Below are 22,443 nucleotides of genomic sequence, written 5' to 3' on the forward strand. Positions count from 1 at the left end.
AAATCCTGCCCTGCGCTTGCCCATTTGCACGGAGAGAAAGGGCACGCTGAGCGCTGGGCTTCGTACTCTGCGCGACCCCGGAGGAAATGAACTGACCCTAGAGCTCTGCAGAGCTGAACTTGATTCCCGGCTCCTCCTGAGTGGGAAGATCGCAGCTGGTGCCGTGGGGATGTGTTGATTTCTGTTCATTATACTGATGTGGGGTGCTTCCTCCCTCACCTGCAGGAGAGCCGAGGAGCGAGTGAAGCTACAGCTATGAACGCCATCGTCGCCCTCTGTCATTTCTGTGAGCTCCATGGCCCTCGCACCCTCTTCTGTACAGAGGTGCTGCATTCGCCGCTTCCGCAAGGCGCAGGGAATGGAGACAGCCCTGGGCAGAGCGAGCAAGCAGAAGATGAAGAAGGTGGCATTCAGATGAGCAGTAGGATCCGCTCACACAGCCCAGCAGAAGGTGCTAGTGCTGACTCCAGTAGCCCAGGGCCGAAGAAGTCAGATATGTGTGAGGTGTGTATATGAGCACCCTGTGTCCTTTGCTGAATGAATGGGCCATGGCTTCTCAATGAAGGGCGTGTTATTATTTGGGGCACGGAAAATGGCTTATACTTGCACGGAATCTCGAAACCCTAATAAACTATAGACTAGGGGGCTGTGCCCCCTGCTTGCATCTCTCTCCAAATCCCCTCTCGGCAGGGGAGGGCCCAGCCCAGCTGCCGGTGCCCCGGCTCTTTGTCACCCTGGCTCTTTGTCGCCCCTCCTATCCTGCCCCAGGCTCTTTGTCGCCTCTCCTACCCCAACCTGCCCTGGCCCTTTCTCCCCACCGCCACTAGACAGGGCCAGGCCATGGTGCACTAGCACCAGCTCTCCCCCAGCAGCTGGGGGGTCCGGGCCAAGGCGTGCGCAGAGGCTCGTGGCTTCCACCCCCCCATCCAGAGCACGGAAAGGAGGCTGGAGCGATGACCGCCCCAGCCTCACACTTACTTGGACCGCCATGGGGAAGTGCCTTCATAAACTCCACGTATGGGCCTGGAGGGGCTGCAGCCGATAGGGCTGCGGGCGAAGAGGCCGGTCAGTAGGGAAGCCTGCCATGAGAGCTGGTAGTGTGGCAAGAGGCTGTTTCCGGGGTGTGTTCTGGGTTGCAGTTGGGCGCGTGGCAACGCAGAGTGACGTGATGACTTCACTCTGTCATCCCACAGGAAAAAAATGTTTATCTATCTATCTATCTATCTATCTATCTATCTATCTATCTATCTAGAGAGAGAGAGAGAGAGAGAGAGAGAGAGAGAGAGAGAGAGAGAGAGAGAGAGAGAGAGAGAAATTGCTTTGCCATAGTGAACGCACAGCAACACTTACAGAAAAGTATAACGCAGGAAATGGAAACAAATTCTGTAGCCAGTTAAATGTATTTGCCCACGTTTTTGTGTGTGTCCATCCGTACCCCTTGGTGCTCTTCCACTTAACGTTAGTACCCTCTCTAATAATCCATTCCTAGTGTGCTTCGTGTCTCTCTAGTGGGGACAGATTTCAATATGTCAGTGGGTTCGCAGTTGCTTTACCACTAGCTGAATTTGGCCAGTTGCATAGCCCCTGTCAAATACAAAATCCAGTGAGGAAGTGAGTTGTGAAAGAGGCTGTAAGAGTGAAAGGATGGTTAGGAGGTGGGAGAATGGATCAAGTCCCTACTGCGCCGCAGACTTCCTGATCTAGAGTGAATCACTCTGCCTCTTGGTGCCTCAGTTCCCCGTTGTAAATACTTTCCTACCTCACTGGGTCTTGTGAGGATACTTATGCTGAAGATTGTTAGTCAGTCAGGTGCTGTGATAACGGGGCCTACATATAAGTATATTAAATAGTTGTCTCTTACTTTACTGTAAGATTTTTCTTTTCTTTCGGTGGCCAGGGTTGCCGCTCTCTTGCAGCAGGACACCCTGGATATGTCAGCCATGACAAAGAGACATTGATCAAATATGTCAGCCACCAGCACCCAAACCATCCGCAGCTGTTTAGCATTGTGCGTCAGGCTTGTGTCCGCAGCCTGAGTTGTGAGGTAAGTGATATGAAATTCAGCAAGAAAAATCTGTGCTGTTTCTAATCTAAAACTCAGCTTCACTGATATCGGCCTCCTCCACGGCTTGTAACTTGGAAGGGGTTGGAAATGGAATGCATGGCCAGAGGACCCTGGGTCTCAGTATTTGGCAGGAATTTTTTAAAGATGACTGCAAAGGACAAAAAATACCGGACTCTGCTCTTTGATGCATAAAGAAGGCATTTATATAAAATGTCCGTCTTTTCAGAGCGATGACGAGTTAATTTTGAACTTGCGTTATCTGATCACTTGGAATGCTATCTTGCGTGATTTAGCATACAAGGTAACTAATCTGTTCCACCTAGCTGTGCCTCTCTGAATACATTCCCAGACCTGCAGTAGAGCTATGTGTAGTCCAAAGGCGTGTCTCTCACCAACGTGTCCAGTAGATGAGATTACTTCACCCACCTTGTCCCCCTCTCATTTGATCTGTTACTGAAGAGAACCGGTGTTCACTTTGGGGGTCTACTCTACACCTGAAGCAAAGGCATTTGTATCTCAAGGCTGTGTGTTTGCTTTCTTGCTTTTGTCCCTATTTGTTTAACGTATTTATTTCCAAAATAAGCCTCCTTGCAGGCTGTTGCTCCTGATAAATGCTGTTTCTTACCTGGTGGACTGATAACTTACAGCCTTTACAAAAGGAGGGAAAACCTCACAGAAGTTGAGATTGCCCCAGCTCATGTACCCACTTCATCAGCTTTGCTGCTCCAGAATACAGCCGTGTTCTGAAGTGCCAGTTACCCTGAAGGTTGTGCCAGGTACATGGGGCAGCAGCAGAGATGTCTGGCTCTGCCTGTCAGGCTTTTATCTGTTGGGTGATGCTTCTGCCTGTGCCTCAGCAGGCAACACCCGAAGGAGTGGGAAAGCTCCTTTTGAGGGCTATGTCTAGACTGCAGACTTTTTTCGAAAGAGGCTCTTTCGAAAGATCGTGTCTAGACTGCAGGCGGATCTTTCGATAGAGGAAATCCGCTTTTTCGAAAGAGAGCACCCAGCGAGTCTGGATGCTCTCTTTCGAAGACGGCCTCTTTACATTGTAGAACGCCTTCTTTCGAAAGAGGAACTTTCGAAAGAAGGCGTTCTTCCTCGTGAAACGAGGTTTACCGCCATCGAAAGAAAAGCCGCGTTCTTTCGAAATAATTTTGAAAGAACGCGGCTTGAGTCTGGACGCAGGGGAAGTTTTTTCGGGAAAAGGCTACTTTTCCCGAAAAAAACCCTGAGTCTGGACACGGCCGAGGAGCTTGAGGCAGTTTGAGCGATGTGCTGAGCCAATGTGTCCTGTCGCGTCCGTCTCCCTGCCAGGTCTGCCCGGGACGTGAAGGCCCAATCTTCTTTGGGGATGAACAGCATGGCTTTGTGTTCAGTCACACCTTCTTCATCAAAGACAGCCTGGCGCGTGGCTTCCAGCGCTGGTACAGCATCATCACTATAATGATGGACCGGATCTATCTCATCAACTCCTGGCCTTTCCTGCTGGTGAAGATCCGAGGCATCATTGATGAGCTTCAGGGAAAAGCACTCAAGGTGTGTGTGCTCGAGAGAGAGAACTCAACTATGGTGAGAGAAAGAAGGTTAAGTGGGATGGGAGTGTTCAACAGCTGGGGAGCGAAGTAAAGCGCCATGTATGCAGCTAGAGGTGTTGTCAATGGTGATATTGGGATTAAGGGCCACATAGGGATGGACCCATGCTTTGGAGGCTTCAGGAGGGACAACAGACCTCTCCATCCCGTCGCTTGGTACCTGTAAGCAGGGGTTGAATTTAGGGGGAAGGGAGGCAGAGGGAATTGTGATTTACCTCCAAGTTGTGCCCACAAAATATACTTGCCCCATGTGGGACGTTGGAATGAGGGGCCACTTATGGTAGACAGTGCAGCTGTTAAAAATATGATTGTGCAGCACTGAATCTGCACTTGGTGGGCCTTGTCTATGCCTAGAGGCTTTGCTAGGTTTCTCAGGCTTGACTGTTTGCAGATTGGGGTGGGCAAAATAGGTGGTGGTATCTCCAAATGCTAATGTGTGGTCTTTCCCACTGGCAATTGGGCAGATCTGTTCTCTTTTTCTCACATGAGGAATGATATCATGTAAATGTCAACATTAACCGTCATTGCTGGGTATCTGAGATAATGCCTCTAGGGAACGAATGGGGCAGTTCACGCCACTCAGTGCTACTGTACATTTTTTAAGTTGCTTAGGTGCTTTAGGCTCCCAAGTCCAACTTTCAAAAGTGCCTAAGTCCTAGGGACTGGGATGAGATGCTTTAAAAATTGTTTTCAAGGTCACTGCCTATTTATAGACATTTCTGCATCCATTACTCTGTTCATGTTTTTGAGGTTTCTTCACAACCGTAAATGGTAGAGACTTTAGAGAATTACATCCCCCCCCCCATTTCTTTCTCCAGAATCTTAGCTTTAAGAGAGAGAATAAGATAGCAGCTTGAGAGAGGTGCTGTTCATGTGCCAACCAGCCATGTATCAGCCCAGTCAGCCCTTGTCTGTAATAAATGTCATTCTTTCTCCATCTTTCCTGGATCTAAGGGAAAAATTTGTCCATCCTTCTGGTGGGAAAAGAGGCACGGAGTAATAATTGTGTAGCTGTTGGGAAATATGGGCTTTGTTCCATGTTAACAAGGTGCCTCTGCTCAGTTATTCCACTGTGTCCTATTTACTTAAATGCCTTTTCTGTTGCCCTCTGTTTCACTGTCTTTATTTTGTCACTCAGGTGTTTGAAGCTGAGCAGTATGGGTGCCCGCAGCGAGCCCAGCGCATGAATACGGCCTTCACCCCCTTCCTGCACCAGAGGAATGGTAATGCAGCCCGTTCCCTAACGTCGCTGACCGACGACGAGAACCTCTGGGCGTGTCTGCACACCTCCTTTTCTTGGTAATGCCGTCTGTGTCTCCGGAATAAGAGACGTTGCCCAGCATCCTAGACTAGGGGACATGGGGTGAGCGTCTGAGTTGGTATTCCAGTCATATGTGGGGTTATATCCCCAAGTTCCTGAGGTAGCCAGCAATGGGCATGCTGCTGCAGCAGCTTGCTTGTTCCTTTTCCTGTGGCTCTGCAGCAGCTGTCCCAGCAGACTCAGGAGCAATACTGACAGGCTGTGGTGGGACCTGTATTTATCAGCCTTTCTCATCCAGAGGGGCAGGCTCTCCAAAGCATCAGACAAAAGTGGCAGGAGGAAACAACGTTCGTCTTTGTCCCTCCTGCACCTGACTCGTGACCCAGTAACTCTTTGTGCTGAGCAGTCAAACTGCCATGCCTTGTACAGTAGGAGATGTTTTACCCTGCCCTGTGCAGGTGTGTTAATGAAATGCCACAGCATGCTATGCTGAGGCCAGGCTCCGATATGAAACTCTTCTGGAGAGATGCTGCAGAGAGTTTTTCTGGAGGGGTAGCTGTATATTACTGCAGCATGTCAGCCTGCCTTTCGAATGCGCTTGCATACCCCATTTCTTTGCAAGTTGCTTTGTTAGATACAACATGGGGAACTGAAGGAACGCTCAAATGAGCTGTGTCTCGGTGGCAGCATCATTCGGGCCACGCTCACTGTGTCAGGGGCCATCCTGACCACTCTGCCCCCAATAGACAGGCGAAAGGAACGCTGATGTTTGTTTGTTTGTTTGTTTTCTTTTCCCCTCCCTGCGTCTCCAGGCTTTTGAAAGCCTGTGGCAGCCGACTCACGGAGAAGCTTCTGGAGGGAGCGCCCACAGAGGACACCCTGGTTCAGATGGAAAAACTTGCAGGTGAGATGCCCGGCTTCCAGAGCAGGGAGAGCGTTTCAGAATGCTTTGGCCGGGAAACCGTGAATGCTGGCTCCTGTCCCCAGCATAGGTAGAGTTTGCCTCTGCCATCCTGAGGTACAGTGTGCTTAACGGCTCCTCTCCTGCCACAGGGGAAGGAAGCTGATGTGAAATGGTGAAGGGGCGAGGTCTCCCTGTGTGCATTCATTGTTTCCATATCAGCCTTGCAGCGCCATGATCTCTGAACCCGCTAGTTGAGACGTGGCTGGCTCAGAGAGGTGATTGTTGCCCAGCATGAGGCTTTCCCCTTTCGTACTGTTCCACAAAATTCCTAAATATATAGAAACACGGATTTCCCCCACTGAATTAGTTTGTCAGTCCAGCTACTCAAGTATCTGCCTAGCCTGTCTCAAAGAGAGGCTGGTATCTTCAAAAGAAGGACCCAGAAACCTCCATAGTGTGTTTGGCCAATTGTGTAGTGCTCCAACTGAGGTGAAAACTTATTTCCGGACTCTTTGGGGGTCATTTTATGCCCCGAACAAGGTGAAAGTAAATTTCTTGAGTGTGGGGTGGGTTTCAGAGGATGTGTGGGGGTGCAGGAGTCAGGGCAGGGGCTTGTAGATGTGGGGGCTCAAGGCTGGGGGGGGGATTTGTGATAGGACAGTACCTGTAAGAAATTAAGAGTGGGGTGGAGTGTGGGGGATGTGGCTGTGGGGGGGTGCAGGAGTCAGGGCAGAGGTTTGGGGGTTCTAGGCAGGGGGCTGGTGTGGGGGGGGGAGTGTAGGAGTCAGAGTTGAGGTGTGTGCGAGGAGGGGCCTCGCGGCAGGGGATTGAGGATGGGGGGGTGCAGGAGTCAGGGTTGGGGGATGTGAGGAGGGGCTCAGGCTAGGGGGCTGTGGTGTGTGTGTGGGGGGGGGCAAGGGTGCTATTTAGGGAGTGCAGAGGGGCTGAAGCCCCTCCAATATTCGTACCAGGATGCTGTTTGCTGGTCCCTTTCATTGTTCTCGGAAGCGAGAGGAAAGCACACAGCGGGGGTCACTCGCTAACCCTAACCCAGCCAGGAGTGCACACACTCTGTGCCTTCCTCTCGCTCCCAGATGGGAAGGGGAGCATCAAGCAGCACCCTTGTGTGAATCTCAGGGTTGGGGGCTTCAGCCCCCCGCCCTCCTTAAAGGACACCCTGGAGGAGGCTGCAGTGCTGGGGCAGTCCTGGACCAGTGGAGGAGTGTGTCCCCAGCTGGCCTCTTTAACTGCCTGTTGCTTGGTGCGGCAGCCTGCCGAAGAGCCCCAGGAGCCTGGCGGGGAGTGCGCCGCGCCACCTCCTGCAGCCGAGTGCCCCAACCCGCCGGCTCCTTCTTGCTGAAGTGGTGCACCAGGGCGCCCCAGCTGACTTTCACCTCTGGCCCCGAAGCATGAGGCTTAATTACGTATTACCTTGACATGCATTATAAGCTGCAAATACTCCGATCCTGAGAAGGCCCATCCACTTCCTCCCTTTCTCTCAAACTGACCATAGCGACTCGAGTGTGAAACGACACGAGATTGTATTCAGCAGTTGAGCGGTGGGGCAGTTGCTGTGTTTGGAGCATTTTTGTGACTGGTCTTTCTCTTTTCTTGGAGACCTGAAAGAAGAGTCTGAAGGCTGGGATGGCTCCGAGGGAGAAGAGGAGAAGCCTTCTACCCAGTCAGAGATTGTGGAAGGGCGGGAGCTAACTAAATGCCCAACAGACGCATCTCTGTCAGATTGCAGTAGCTGGAATATAGCTCCCCGAAGGTTGTCCATCTTCCGGTCCCTCAGGCACATGAGACAGGTAGGGAAGGAGGACTGGAGCCTTTACCTGGGTGTTTTCTGAACTCTGAGCCTGTATTTGGAAGAGAATGGCTACTTACTGCCATGGATTTTGTTTTACGCTCACATGCTTTTCTTTTGGGGTCTACATCCAGTTCTTTTCTGGTGGTGCCTTGTTTCATCTACCTCTGAGTATCAGCAATGCTGCCCAAATGTGAGTCAGCAAAGAACTTGAAAACCAACTGGCATTTGAGGCACGAGGTCACGATTAACAGGTGAACTGCATCTCTAACTCCCAGGAGCAAGAGGCATGCATGGAATGCAAGCACTTTCCCCTCGCTCCATGATAATCCGGGGAACACGATGAAAAGCAAGCCATATCCCAGAGTGCACGGCTGCTGCCCTGCCTACCCGCCCAAAATGGCGCCCTTGTCGTTTGTAGATAAATACGTAGCAGCTCCACACTTGTTATAGCAGGCATGCTGATTGGGGGTAGGCATGTATTGGCAGCTTCACGTGTATGCAGTTAGATCTCTGTCCAGCTTCAAGTGAGCTAGTGTCTGCCTTACCCAAACTATCAGCACGGCAGCCTCCGCTCGGAGGCCAACGTGTGAATGAACACCTGGGTTTCCGGGGCTATTCTCACACCTGTGATAAGAATGGAATTCAGTCCAAGGTGGGGGAGAGGAGCGTTGGCAGGGACGTATCATCTGCTGCTGCTGTGTTTGCTCTGAGACAGAGGCCTAAAGTCATGCTGTGGTGATTCGGCCAAACGTTTACCTGAACTGAGAGTGTCACAGCAAAAAATGAGTGACAGGTTATAAAATGTCACGATAACGTATAACACCACATGTTGGTGGGAAAAGGGAGACGAAGGCCGTTGTTTGCTATGGGGAAGATAACTGCCGCCGCAATCGTTCTTCCAGAGTTTGATTTAGTGGGTCTAGTAAAGACTCACTAAATTGAACTCAGAGGGTGCCCCCATCAGCAGCTAGTATTCCTGCTCCTGCTTGGACTAAGGGAAGCTGACAGGAGCATTTGCTTCTGTTGACCTCCTGCTGTGGGGAAACTAGAATCAAGGTGAATTGACTCTAGCTACATAATTAACAAAGCTGGAGCTGCGTATCTTAATTTGACCTTCCCCTTTCATGGAGATCTGGCCTCAGTTAGTCCAAACCAAAGGGCCTAACTGAAATAATTCAAGAACTGTGTTAAAATTCTGCCTGGCAAAGTGTAGGAGTAGAAATCAATGGACCAAACTTGGAGCATCAGAAATTAGGCCTAATAGGTGAACAAAATAGTGAGGGGGTCGGCTGTCTCTCTCATCACTTCTTTTGGGGTTCTTTAAAAAAAAAAAAGATGTTGGGGGGGGGAATTAGCTGAAGAAGGGGCTCTTTGCCAGCAACTGCTGCGGTCAGTTTTACCATCATGGCTGGCACTGTCGTGTGGCATCCCTGGATCTACACATTGGGCCATTGTTCTGATCCCTAAATATCTGACCAACCTGGCCAAGAGGGAGAGGAACACAGATGCCATCACTTCCTTTGGCTCCAGCTGAATCCCAAACACCCCCTCAGCTTTGAGACCTCTCCCCTCCTCGGGTGTGTGTGTCCTTTCTCCTTCCTCAGCTCATTTATTCCTATCCCTCTCCTTTTGCCTTCTGTTTAATAAGAGCCCATTCAAGCCAGTAATACTGCTGTCAGCCTGGGACTAGAAAGGCGAAGAAAGGCACTTCCCCACACAATCTTATGCAGGTACCAGTTTGGCAGGTCTTGGAGTGGCTGGTAAGACACTGCGCTGGGCTTGTTTTCCAGGAAATAAAGGTCAACGCCAGAGACAGAAGCTGCATTTTCTCTTTTTGTTGTTCTCCTCTTTCTCCTCTATTGTGTTGTGCTAGGAACCGGAATCAGACTCCAGCCCATTTCAACTAACTTGTCCTCTTTACTCCCCAATAAGACCGTTCTCGTCATCTTTATTACCATCTCAAAGACTGTCAAAGAAGGATTTTTGTAAAGGGAAAGAACAATGGAGGTTGTTAAAATAAAGCTGACTTGGCGCTTTATGTTTCAAGTCCTTGAACTATTTTCCTTCTTTTCTTCTGTATCCTTAATGAAGGTCAAACCTGCTTTTTAATCGTGTGTTTGGTATGGCACTAAGCAGGCCGAGGTCTCTGTATACCAAACCCTGAATCTTATTTAACACTGTCTAATGTTGGAACATGACATGGTCATATTAACACCTGTATCTCTGAGTTGTTATATTCCATCTAAATTAATACAACAGCCCTCAGACTGTCAGTCTGGCATCTTTCACAAGTGCTAAAATCCATATTTAGACTAGTGCCATGTGCAGATAGACTTTATGGTAATAGTTCACTAGCATTTCCAGTATGTATTCAGCAACGTGGCTGGAACGCTGTTTTGCAGACATGCTTGTGATGGACCAAAATGGTGAAGGAAAGGAGTTAAATATCCAAGTAAGCTCAAGATTGTCTTGTTTCAGGTCCTGGGAGCATCAGCTTTCCGCATGCTGGCGTGGCATGTATTAATGGGGAACCAGGTCATCTGGAAAGCACGAGATGCAGATCTTGTCCAGTCTGCCTTTGACATCCTACGGGTAAAAACTTGTTTCTTCATTCTTGTTGCATGGCTCTCAAATTGACCTGCCTCTTAAAATATAATCTGTTGGGGGATTGTGCTCTGACTTCTATTAGAGTTTAAAATAAAAAATGCTGTTTTGTTGCCAAATCTTTACATTAAATAAGCTGTTATTGTTTATGTAGGGTCTGTGATAATAGTGTTTTACCAGTGCAAACAGCCAGCAGGAAGAGAAGTGATCTGTTTGAAATCATCAAACTTTACCTGAACAGTGGAGAAAGCATCGCCAAATAGAATTGAAAAAGAGGGCACTAGCTCCTGAGGCTTTCTAGGGGTGTGTCTACACAGCAACCTAAACTCGAAATAAGATATGCAATTTGTGCTACGCAAATTGTGTATCTTATTTTGATTATATTTAGAAATAACTGATTTTGAAATTTGGTGTGTCTACACAGTGCCAGATTTCAAAATAATGCACTACTTCAAGACATCCCGTAACCTTTGTGGAACAAGGATTACAGGGATGCCGAAATAGCACGCCCGTTATTTTGAAAAACATTTTGAAATAACAGGTGTGTTTAAAAGATGTGTGGTACCATTTCGGGATACCTTCAGTATCCCAAAATAGCCCCGCTGTCTAGACGTACCCTAGGAGAGTTTTTTTCCCTTTGAAGGCTCCGTAATGCTGTTTTTAAGCCTCTAAGCCAAGGAGGGCTGAGAGTGGTTTACTGCTCAGAACCATATTGATAAAAGGGAATTTTTCAAGCCGAGTGAGATACGTCGAGGCAGCCCAAACTGCCTTAGCAGTCCTCCGAGGTGCAGCTGGTGTGACAAGCGTGAGAGAAACATGGCCATGAACCTGTCTAAAGCTTCTCTAGCCACGTTTGTTTCCTTCCGCAGACCATGCTGCCTGTAGGCTGTGTTCGGATTATCCCCTACAGTGACCACTACGAGGAGGCGTATCGGTGTAACTTCCTAGGGCTCAGCCCCCACGTGCATGTTCCACCACACATACTGTCATCTGGTAAGAGCTTGCCCCGATCCAGCTCCTCTCCCTGTTGTCCGTGTTGAAGGAAATACCTGGGAAGGGAAAGAGTTAGCAACTGAAGTCCAGCAGCCTTGAATGAGCTACGCCAGTGCCTCTTTGTGCTGTTTTCCCAGTGAGCTTCCCTGGTTTCTTGGCTCGGAGATGATGCGTGATCATTGCATGCAATGGGCTCAGTGACTGGAAATCCTAAGTTCTGGTTAATAAAGAGGCTAATGCTGCCATGTGTGGACTAAACACTGCAGTCAGCCAGAGTGGCACCCACAAACCTATGCCTATCCGCTGTGTTGAATTGTGTTCTGGGTTTGTGTGAGACTGTAACCTCGAGCTGTTTTAAACTTTGCCCCGTGGACAGCTATGTTAGCCTTTCTGAATGAGGATCTTAATTAGGGATGTTAAATTTAGATTGATCGGCTAATCGATAGTCAAGGCAACTTGTAGCGATTAGTCAGTAAGGGCGCCTCCGTCTTTGAAGTGTAGCAACAGCCCCGGGGCTCTTGCTACACTTCAAAGACACAAGCGCCGCGGGGAGCACGGGGCCAGCAAGGGATTCAGCAGGCCCCCGCTGGCCCCGTGCTTCCCGCAGCGTTTCAAAGTAGGAGCACCACATGGAGCCCAGGATCAGCTGGGGAGTCTGAAATGCCGTGTGCAGCCCAAAGCAGCAGACCCCGGGCTCCACGTGGCGCTGCCACTCTGAAGCACCCCATTCTCTTCCCCCGCTTTGGCTGCCTCTTTCTGATAGAGGCAGCAAGTGAGGGAGGGAAGCGACTAGCCAACTATCTGATAAGCATTTGCTTATCGGATAGTCGACTAGTCCTTCACTTTCCTAATCTTAATACCATTGATGTGATTTCTTTTGTTCCTAATATTGTTTTAAAATGTCGTCTTATTGTCCTTAGCCCTGCCTCACATTGATTTATTTTTTCCCCCTCCCGGAAGTCTAGCTTTTTTCACTTCAAAATTTCTAATTTATATTGATTGCCGCCTGTATTCCTTTTTTCCCACTTGTTCTGTGTTGCTTTTTGTGTTGCTTTTTGTATGTTTAATTGCTGTCTTCGCTTCACCAGTGAACCAAATGGGCTTTTAGCCAAAGCCGTGCTCTTTCTTGAATGTTGAATTCTGTTTTTGGCCCTCTAATAAATTCTCCTCAAAGAACTCCTAATTTTCTGTTCACATTTTTGCCGTCTAAAATTTTCCTCCTGAGCCAAATTTGCTCACAGTTTCCCTCCATGCCAGGGAAATTAGCCCATCTGAAGCACAGACTGTGCATACGTGGATGTGTTATTTTTCGTATAGGTTGTTGGGTCTAATGTGCTGGGGGTTTTATCGTTGCTCTAGAATTTGCTGTCCTTGTGGAAGTCCGCCTTGCCACCCGGTGCAGCCTCTACCCAGTCCTGTTTGATGATGAGCAGCACCTCAGCAAGTACGAGTTTGTGGTCACCAGTGGGAGCCCTGTGGCAGCTGACCGAGGTGGGTGCTTTGGGAACACGGAGCTCTGTCAGGAGAGGCCTATGCCACTGTGGCCAGAGTAGGAACGCTGTCTGTAGCTCTTAGCATTCTACACAGCGGCATTTGGTTGTGTGGGCTTGTTCCTGTGTTCTGGCTGCTAAGAAAATGGCCACAGCAGAACACAAAGACCATGTTGGAGAAGTTGGTGTTCTCTAGATAAGCAGGCTGTTGACCATACAGCATTGGCCACATGAACTCAACAAACTGTCTGTGTGATATTCTTCAGAGATGAGGAAGAATCTTCTGTAACTCACTTGGCCTACAGTAATGTAGCTAGAGAGACACTTTCCGTGTCCAGACCTAGGGTGAGTGCTCCACATTCGGGAGCGGGTCATTCCCCTTCTCTCCTGCTCGTCAGCTAGCAGATCATAAAATTAACTTGCGCCAGTGTCTGACACTGACTTCCTGGGGCTGTGAATTACAAGCACTAAATTCAGTTTAACCTGGTTTTTAAAAATGTGCCTGATACTCCCATACGGAGAGCGTAGCTTTGCCTGCAAGCTGCTCTTTCCAAGTGGCCCCAGTCGTTGGGACTGGACATGATCCCAAGACACCTCTGTAGGCAATGCAGTCGTCATGGTCAGAGCAGACCTTTCTTGTGTAGCTTAAGGAGAGATTTGGGTTGATACCAAGCTGGGAGGGGTTGCAACTGCTTTGGAGGATAGGGTCATAGTTCAAAATGATCTGGACAAACTGGAGAAATGGTCTGAGATAAATAGGATGAAGTGTAATAAGGACAAATGCAAAGTGCTCCACTTAGGAAGGAACAATCCATTTCACACATACAGAATGGGAAGTGACTGTCTAGGAAGGAGTATGGCAGAAAGGGACCTAGGGTCAGAGTGGACCACAAGCTCAATTTGGGTCAGCAGCGTGACACTGTTGCAAAAAAAGCAAAGATGATTCTGGGATGCATTAACAGGAGTGTTGTGAGCAAGACACGAGAAGTCATTCTGCTGCTCTATTCTGTGTTGGTTAGGCCTCAGTTGGAGTATTGTATCCAGTTCTGGGCGCCACATTTCAAGAAAGATGTGGAGAAATTGGAAAAGGTCCAGAGAAGAGCAACAAAAATGATTACAGGTCTAGAAAACATGAGCTAGGAGGGAAGGCTGAAGGAATTGGGCTCATTTAGTTTGGAAAAAAGAAGACTGAGAGGGGACATGATAGCAGTTTTCAGGTATCTAAAAGGGTGTCACGGGGGAAGGGGAATTGTTCTCCTTGGCCTCTGAGGACAAGAAGCAATGGGCTTAAATTGCAGCAAGGGAGATTGAGGGTGGACATTGGCAAAGACTTCCTACGTGTCAGGGTGGTTAAACACTTGGAGTAAATTGCCTAGGGAGGTTGTGGAATCTCCATCACTGGAGATATTTAAGAGCAGGTTGGACTGACACCTGTCAGGAGGATGCCGACGGTGCTTGGTCCTGCCATGAGGGCAGGGGACTGGACTCGATGGCCTCTCACGGTCCCTTCCAGTTCTAGTGTTCTGATTCTCATCTGTAGTTCCAGTGTTGTTCTTGTGACCCTTTCCCTGTGCTTGCAGTTGGCCCCACAATCTTGAACAAGATCGAAGCTGCCTTGACAAACCAGAACCTTTCTGTGGACGTTGTGGATCAGTGCCTTGTCTGCCTGAAGGAGGAGTGGATGAAGTAAGAGGCGATGCTTTGCTTTCTGTGAAACCCTGTTAGTTATTCTTAGTGTCATAATCCCATGCAGGTTTTCCAAGGGGTTTTCCTGGGAAAACCAGCTTGTATAGTCTAGGGATGTTAAAAACCATGTCCTAGGGTAACCGTGTAACAGCTAAACAAGTGTAGCGGTTAGACGCTTTATACTGCAGAGCCCACAACAAAACCTGCCAGTTTGCCCTGCACCTGGGGAGGTGGCTTCGCTGCTGCAGCAAAGCCACTTCCACGGGAGCTGGCTGAGGCTAACTGATACCATTAAGCTGATGTTTACCAGGCAGCTCTCACTATGTTTAAAAAGCAGAGCCGCAGCGGCCTGGGACCTGGTGGGAGTGCTCAATCCTAGTGGCTCTTACTGCGTTTAAAAAGCAGAGTCTCAGCGGTCCCAGAGCCTCCCCCAGGAGCTCAACCCCTGCTCAACTAATCGAGGAGTCGATGGAATTTCCATCGACTCCTCGATTAGCTTATTAACCGCTACTTAACATCCCTAGTACGAAAAAGAAACATACAGTGTTGCCTCTGCCTATATCTCAAACCTACTGTGTCCTATTGCATCGCTAGTGACAGGACATTTTTGTCTCTGCAGTAAAGTGAAGGTCCTCTTTAAATTCACCAAAGTGGACAGTCGACCCAAGGAGGACACTCAGAAACTGCTGAGCATCCTAGGAGCGGCTGAGGAAGACAACGTCAAGCTCCTCAAGTTCTGGATGACAGGCCTGAGCAAGACCTACAAGTCCCACCTCATGTCGACGGTCCGCAGCCCGACCTCTTCCGAGTCTCGGAATTAACCGGAAATGCCCAGCGTCACTCGCTGCCCTCCGATACGAGCAAGGAACCGAGCGAGTTTTTCTCTGAACTTGCACATCTCGTGACTAGTGAAACACCACTGAACCTCTGAGGGGTGTAGTTTTAGTCTTTGAACTTGCTGTGAGACTGCACTCTAAGAGTGTGTGGAATTCAGGCTCAGGCTCTGACCTCCAGCTCCACTCTGAACCTAGACTGCAAGCTGAAGTCTTATTCAGTGTAATTGAAGGAACCAGAGTAAGCCTGTCAGTGCCCTCATGCCAGCCTTAGCGCTAACTGCGCGGCAGTAGAACTCCTGCAACTCTGCACTGTAACTTGGATGTTGCCATCAGTAGAGGTCTTGATACGTGGGACTCTAGATACAAATAAACAGTTTGTACGTAATCGCTCTCATTTCTGCCAGTTAGAGGAGCAGAGAAGCAACCACAAATATTAGGCCATGTGACTGGGGTTCCTACATATCTTAACCCTAGCGATGGCTCACCGCTGTCATTGCTTTGTAAAACCACTTCATGCTCAGTAGATTTGAGTGGATCTGGAGAAAAACAGAGAATTGCAGAAGTGCTCTTGTTTGAATTGCCATTCCGACTTCTTCATATCCTAACTTTAAAATCTTCTGCAGTTCAAAATTGTAAGCAACACTGGAATCCTCTCAAAACGCACACGAAATGGCGATGTGACGCAAAGTTGCTTTTTAAAAAAAAAAAAAAAAAAACGTAAGGATGGCAAACTTGAAACACAGAGGATACTTTATCCTGGACGTGGTGTCCTTAACCTATTTCCTACACGCAGAAGTTCTCCACTGCTCCCTCTAGCCTAATGTTCCAGCTAGTGTGTGGTTAAGCAGGAAACAGCCAGTTCACAGAATCTCCCGCACTGTGAGACCCTGAAGGAGCCAGTTTGAATGCCTAATCATCTGCCAATACTATGGCTAGGTGCGCATACACCAGAAGAGCAGTACCATCTCTGCATCTCTCAGCTACTGCTTTTGCCTTTGGCTCTTAATTAACATCTTACTCTAAAGGAATTACTGTATTTCCAATATGGGATCATTTTAGCCTAGGTCAGTGGTTCTCAAGGTGCGGTCGCGGACCACTAGTGGTCTTTGGCTGCCTCCCAGGCCACCCGTGGCTCGAGTGCAGCCCACGCTGCGGCTCACACCTCGCGGTCACCGCACAGCTGCAGCCTGGAGCACCAGCTCCGGCTTCCTGCTGGGAGGGCGTGTGATAGAGGCGGTGTAGGTGCAGCTTAAGGGCTTGAGTGGCCTGGCAAGCAGAGCGGGCATCATGACCCTGTGTTGAGCTCCACATCCCTGGAGCTACCCCTGCCCGGCCTGGGCGTGCAGCTCCAGGGAGCCTGGGGGTTTAACACCGCCTCTCCCCCATTGCCGGCTCTGTCTCCTGCTCTGGGAGAGGCAGGGCTAGGTGGCCGATCACACTTTGCTGCCACCTCCGTGGGGGGCCGGGCCCTGGGTTGCGCTGCTCCCTGCAGAGTGTGTGTGGGGGCGGGGAGACCCTTTTGGGCTGGAGCCAACCTGGGCTCTGACCGCCCCAGCCCTGGAGCTGCAGCCTGCAGATGTGGGGTGAGCCCCAGGCAAAGGGCTGGGCCGGACAGGGAAGTGACTCTGCCCCCCCGGCCCCTCCTCACCCCAGCACTGCTCTGGGGGCCTGCGAGTCCCAGCACTGCTGGCCTGCTGGAGAGAGTGCAGTGATGCGGGGGCAGGATTGGAGGGGGCAGGGGCTGCTCTGAGGGGGGATGCGGGAGGGATCAGGCTGGGGGGGGGGTATCGTGTGGCTGAGGGGAGCAAGGCTGGAGCAGAGGGAAGATGTGGGGGGGATACAATTTCTCTTTTCCTTTTACTCCCCACTTCTTTGCCTCCCTTCCCCCATCACAACATGATTCTCTTTGCACCTTATCAGTGTGCGTGAGTGAGAATTTCAGCCCCTGCGACGCGGCAGGGCAGCTGGCAGGTTCGTACATTATTCAGTAATCTGTAGCGGCCCCGGCATTAAACCTGGGACATTTGTTCCTTTCCGGGTCTCCAGCTGAGCAGCTGCTGTTAATGCCAGCGCATACTTCTGCTGCCAGCTCAGACCCGCATTCGCTATTTCCCCCAGAGCTCTGAGCTGTGTCTGTCGGGAGCTCGCTGCTTTTCCACGGATCAGTCTCCTCCAGCCCCTGTTCTGACCCCTCCGTTACTGGCACCGCCTCACTGGGATTGCCAAAAAACAAGCTGGGCCGAGGGAGACCTCTCTCCTCCATGATATTGAATACTTGCTGGCTTCGGATTTTAAAGCTAGCTAGCTGCTTCAACATCTACATATAAAAGTGAATCGATTGTTCTTCTTTTACTCTGTTCCAGAGCCACATCGTTGCCATAGGAACCACAAATCTCCATCATAACCCAGAAAGGCACCAGTGTTCATTCCCCTTCCACAGATGGGAGCACAATAATCAACCAGCCACTAGGGTTTGGAGGTGCAGCTATTTGGCTGCATTCTCCCCCTCTCACCGTTTCTACGTTCCTCTATCCCGCCCCAGGCTCCCTCTCGTACCCCCACCCCACACCCTCTCCTGCTGCCAAACTCCCTGCCAGACCCTGCACCCCAACTCCCTATCCCACTTGCTTCCTGAACACCCCTCCCCCCTCCCACTCATTGGCAGCCCTGTCCCGCACACTGAACCCCTCATTTTTGTCCCCACCCCAGAGCCTACGGGGGTCCACAAAATCCACTAACTCCAGCACCCCAGAAAAGTAACTCTGGCCTATGGGAAGCCCTGAACCTCAGTCCTCCCTGTCCCTTCCCCTTGACCTGTGGAGGCCGGAACGCCAGGGGGCTGAGGTGTCTCAGTTGGGGGCCACATCAGTGAGGGTTGGAGCTGGAGGATCTCACTTGTGTGGACTGCAACTGATTTTTTTTTTCTGTGGGTCAATGGCCCCCAACCCAAGAAGGATCCCCACCTCTGCCCTAAATAAAACACGGGAACCTTTTGTGTTGGACATACATTAATATTTTACTTTATGTAAAATGAAGTTCGATAAACTAGCATGAGAAAGTTAAGATGCTTTATCTGTTTACTTTAAATTCAGCCGTTCTCCCTAGCTGCAGCATTAGCAAAATGGCTCGGGTGTAATTAATGGTGAGTTTCTATTGGTAGCTGGTGATCCGCGGAAAGGTTTGCACTGAGCCAGGTGGTCCACAGGCCAAAACGTTTGAGAATCACTGGCCTAGCTTATTGTTGGAATCTTGATGTGACTACAGAAATTAAAGGAAGTGTGTTTTGTAACCACGTTTACACGATGTGTTCACATTTGAACAAGAACCAGAGCTGATATCCAGACTCGCCCACAGGTTCTGTTTTTATGTATAGTTAGTACCTGGTTAGTTTTGTCAATAGCATCTCTAAAAATGGCAACAAGCATTAAAACTCAGTAAGAGCTATTTTTGTAAAATGGAGAGAGCCTGGTTTGTCTTGATATTTAAGTATCTTAAAACTGGTTTGGATGTACGAGCAGCAGTTTAACCACAGGACTTGGCCACAGTTTGGACTTCAGAACCTAATCTGTCTCTTTGTTCCTTAAATTCTGCTTCAAGCCTGATGTGTAAAAGATGATCAACCAAATCACTACGTGGAGAGGTGTCTTTCACTTGGTTTGTCCTGGACCACAGCAAAGTGAGCGTAGATGAGATATGGGGCGCTGCCCCGTAAAATGAAACACTTCTGCTCAGCCACTGGGGGCTTGGCAAGCAGGTGAGCTCACTTCAGCCCTGATGAACTTAAAATAAAGAGCACTGACCAAATCCCGTAAGCTAAGTTCTGGCAGCTCTGGGTGTGCAGCCAGGCCTGCTGGTCTCACTCAAGCTAGAGCTGGAATCAATACATGGCTTGATGGCAGGCTATTACTGCTGCACCTTGGTGTGGAGATCCCTTGTTTCCTTGCCTGCCTCACAGAAAGGTTAGCTCTGGGTGTTTGAAGTCCAACTTCACAAGTTGCTGCTGTGTGTTGCTCCAAGTGTAAAGTGGGACAGCTCACGATTAGTGCAAGCCCTCTTTACACAAGATAGCCCCGGGGCCAGAGAGTCACATGATTCTCCAAAGGCCGTGGGGAAGAGAATGCTTTCGTTCCTCTCTTTGGGTAAGTATGAAACAAAATACAGGACTATGTAGCACTTTAAAGACTAACAAGATGGTTTATTAGGTGATGAGCTTTCGTGGGCCAGACCCACTTCCTCAGATCAAATAGTGAAAGAAAATTGTCACAACCATATATACCAAAGGATACAATTTAAAAAATGAACACATATGAAAAGGACAAATCAAATTTCAGAACAGAAGGGGGATGGGAGAGGGGGAAGGTAAATGTCTGTGAGCTAATGATATTAGAGGTGATAATTGGGGAAGCTATCTTTGTAATGGGTAAGATAACTAGATCCTTTATTCAGACTCAGGTATAAAGTGTCGAATTTTAGCATGAATAACAGTTCAGAGGATTCTCTTTCAAGTGCAGTCTTAAAAGGCTTTAAGTATGTGATCTGAAAAGGAACACTAAACGCAACTTAAGTGTTAAGCTATAAATATGAACGCAGCCCCATCCTCCAGAGCTGGCCCAAGCTATGGGCTGACCAAGCTACCACCCGGGGCGCCTCATTGTAGGGGGCGCTGTGCGGGGTTGCCAGACCAGGCGGGAGCGGGGCTGCACGTCTGGGGTGCACGAATGGCTCGGGCCGGCCCTGCCATCATCTTTTCTGAGGAAAGCGCCAGTGGATGAATGGTCTCTATATCCCTGAAAGTGAATGAACTACATCTCTTTAGGTTTGCTTGGTCCTGTCTCCGCACGGCGGTGGATTTGATGAGTGCTTTAAGGTCTCTGCCAGTCCTACATTTTTGATGCATCTCTGATTCTAGTGTTGTGTGGTCCAACAGTCCCTCCCTCAAGCTTGTCTTTCCTGGAAATGACCGGGGCTTGAATTGGGTTCTGCTCCAAACTAGAGGCTGTGCCTGTTCCAGGCAATTAAGCACATTTGATTGGCTGAATTAAATTGTAAAAGGAGCATTTAGCCGGGAAGGGGACTTGACTCCAGCTAGGTTTGTTTAATTCAATGAGACAGTTACAGCTGTGGGCTCTGCTAGTTTTTGAAAGTGCGGTGCGGGGCAGCGTGTCAGTCATGCAGTGACAATTGTTTCAAAGAGTGACAAGGGTCACCCCCATCAAGCTAGGCCTGTGAACCTCCAGTGAAGTGCAGCTGGCTCAGGAGAATTCTGAGAGGAGCCTGCCTGCACCTACTTTTTGAATTCTCCCGGTGGCGTGTTTTAAATACAGAGGTCACCCTGTGAGGAGTGGGGCTGTTGATTGTAATCAGCAGTTAAATCCTTGCTTTTTGAACACTTGGCATAATAAATACTCACTTCATTAGAGTCCAGACCCATGGCACAGGCATGGGTTCACTAACGGGAGATAAGAGCAGAAAAACGCCAGCTATGCCCCACTGCAATATATATTGGACAAACTGGACAGTCCCTGCGGGGAAGCATCAATAGACACAAATCAGCTATCCGTAAAGGGAACATACGGAAACCTGTTGGTGAACACATTCATTTGCCTGGTCTTTCATTAAGAGCTCTTCAGGTTTTGTTACAGACCAATTCCACAAGCCAAATACATAGGGAAGGGTTGGAACTACAATTCATTCACAAATTTAATTCTCATGTCAATCGGTTGAATCGAGATACCCGATGGCTGGGACATTATCAACCAACCAACCCGCCAATGGTTCTTTGTCTGTAGATTCTGGTGTTAGTACTCTTCCTCTCTAATTGCTAACTAATGGTCCTTATCTGCTTCTTTTAACTATCCAGTTTTTAGGTGCTTATAGACTATCAGTTTTGCCTGTTACATACTGCTCGGTTTTCCCTTTGATATTTATATACCCACTGCCTCCTTTGTTCCCCCCCCCCCTCCCATTTTTTTCCTCCTCCTCTCCCTTCTCCCCTATTTATTTTTGTTCTGGACATACAACACTCCGGTCATCTGAAGAAGTGGGCTGTGCCCACGAAAGCTCATGATCCCATCTACATGTTTTGTTAGTCTATAAAGTGCTAGCAGACTATTTGTTGTTTTTTAAGTTTATCTTGTCCCTGTTGTTCTTGAGGACATAGGCTACATCTACACTGTAGCCTTCCTGCGGAAAAGCTTATGCAAATGAAGCTCGGCATGGAATATCGCCACGCTTCATTTGCATAATTAATGACCAGCCATTTTTGCGCAAGAAGCTTTTGCGCAAAAAAGAGAAATGTAGATGGCTCCTTTTTGCGCAAAAAACCCCCTCTTGTGCAAGAGCCGTTCCTCCTGAACAGATGAGGAAGACCGGCTCTTGTGCAAGAGGAGGTTATTGTGCAAAAAGGAGCCATTTACACTGCTCTTTTTTGCGCAAAAGCCTCTTGTGCAAAAATGGTTGCTCATTAATTATTCAAATGAAGCGCAGCGATATTCCACGCCGCGCTTCATTTGCATAAGCTTTTCCGCAAGAAGGCTACAGTGTAGACATAACCATAGTGTGAGTGTAACAGCTTTACCCTGGGAAATTATAAATTCTCTTAGAGATGCTGGGGATTAATACACACACTCGAAAGATGGGCAAGAAACTGGTTTACATGGAGACTTCAAAGGGTCGTGCAGAACGATGAGCTGTCAGGCTCGAGGGACGTTACTAGTAGAGGTCCTGAAGGATTGGCCACGGGGCCAATCTTATGTAACATGTTCGCGAATGACTGTGGCACAAAAAGTGGGAGGGTGCTACGAAAAGTGGCAGGCAACACAAAGATAACCCCAACCCTTAGGAATGCACAAGAATGTTTGCTATTAGAAGACGTTACTCACCCCGTTCTTCGAGATGTGTGTCCCTTGGGTGCTCTGCTCAGGTCTCAGCGTGTCCTTGCACTACTGATTGGAGACTTTTGCCTAGCAGTGCCTCCCGTGCCTCGCCTGCGCACTCACCCTCTCGCGCTGTTAGGTGTTGTCTCTTAGGTGCATGCACCGTGTGAGCCTCCCTCTGTTCTATCCAAAATCCAATAAAGGACTCCAAGCAAAGAGGAGGAAGGGAGGGTAGTAGACGACCCACAGGATGAGTAACTTCTTTTTCCTCGAGTGGTGTCCCTGGGCGTGTTCCACTCAGGTGACTTAGTAGCAGTACCCACC

General features: G+C 49.1%; 1 protein-coding gene across 1 annotated transcript; it reads left to right on the plus strand.

Annotated features, from left to right (window-relative positions):
* The first annotated feature begins 255 nt into the window (after positions 1 to 255).
* On the plus strand, positions 256 to 17,974 carry FLCN (folliculin). The gene is made up of 11 exons (XM_006126591.4): positions 256 to 504; positions 1,898 to 2,044; positions 3,383 to 3,604; positions 4,799 to 4,959; positions 5,734 to 5,825; positions 7,443 to 7,633; positions 10,114 to 10,227; positions 11,109 to 11,232; positions 12,592 to 12,723; positions 14,303 to 14,408; positions 15,028 to 17,974. The coding sequence occupies exons 1-11, from the start codon at positions 256 to 258 to the stop codon at positions 15,227 to 15,229; spliced, it is 1,740 nt and encodes a 579-aa protein (XP_006126653.1). The 3' UTR covers positions 15,230 to 17,974.
* Positions 17,975 to 22,443: the final 4,469 nt, after the last annotated feature.

The sequence above is a fragment of the Pelodiscus sinensis genome, chromosome 16 (genome assembly GCF_049634645.1).
Source record: "Pelodiscus sinensis isolate JC-2024 chromosome 16, ASM4963464v1, whole genome shotgun sequence".
NCBI lineage: Eukaryota > Metazoa > Chordata > Testudines > Trionychidae > Pelodiscus > Pelodiscus sinensis.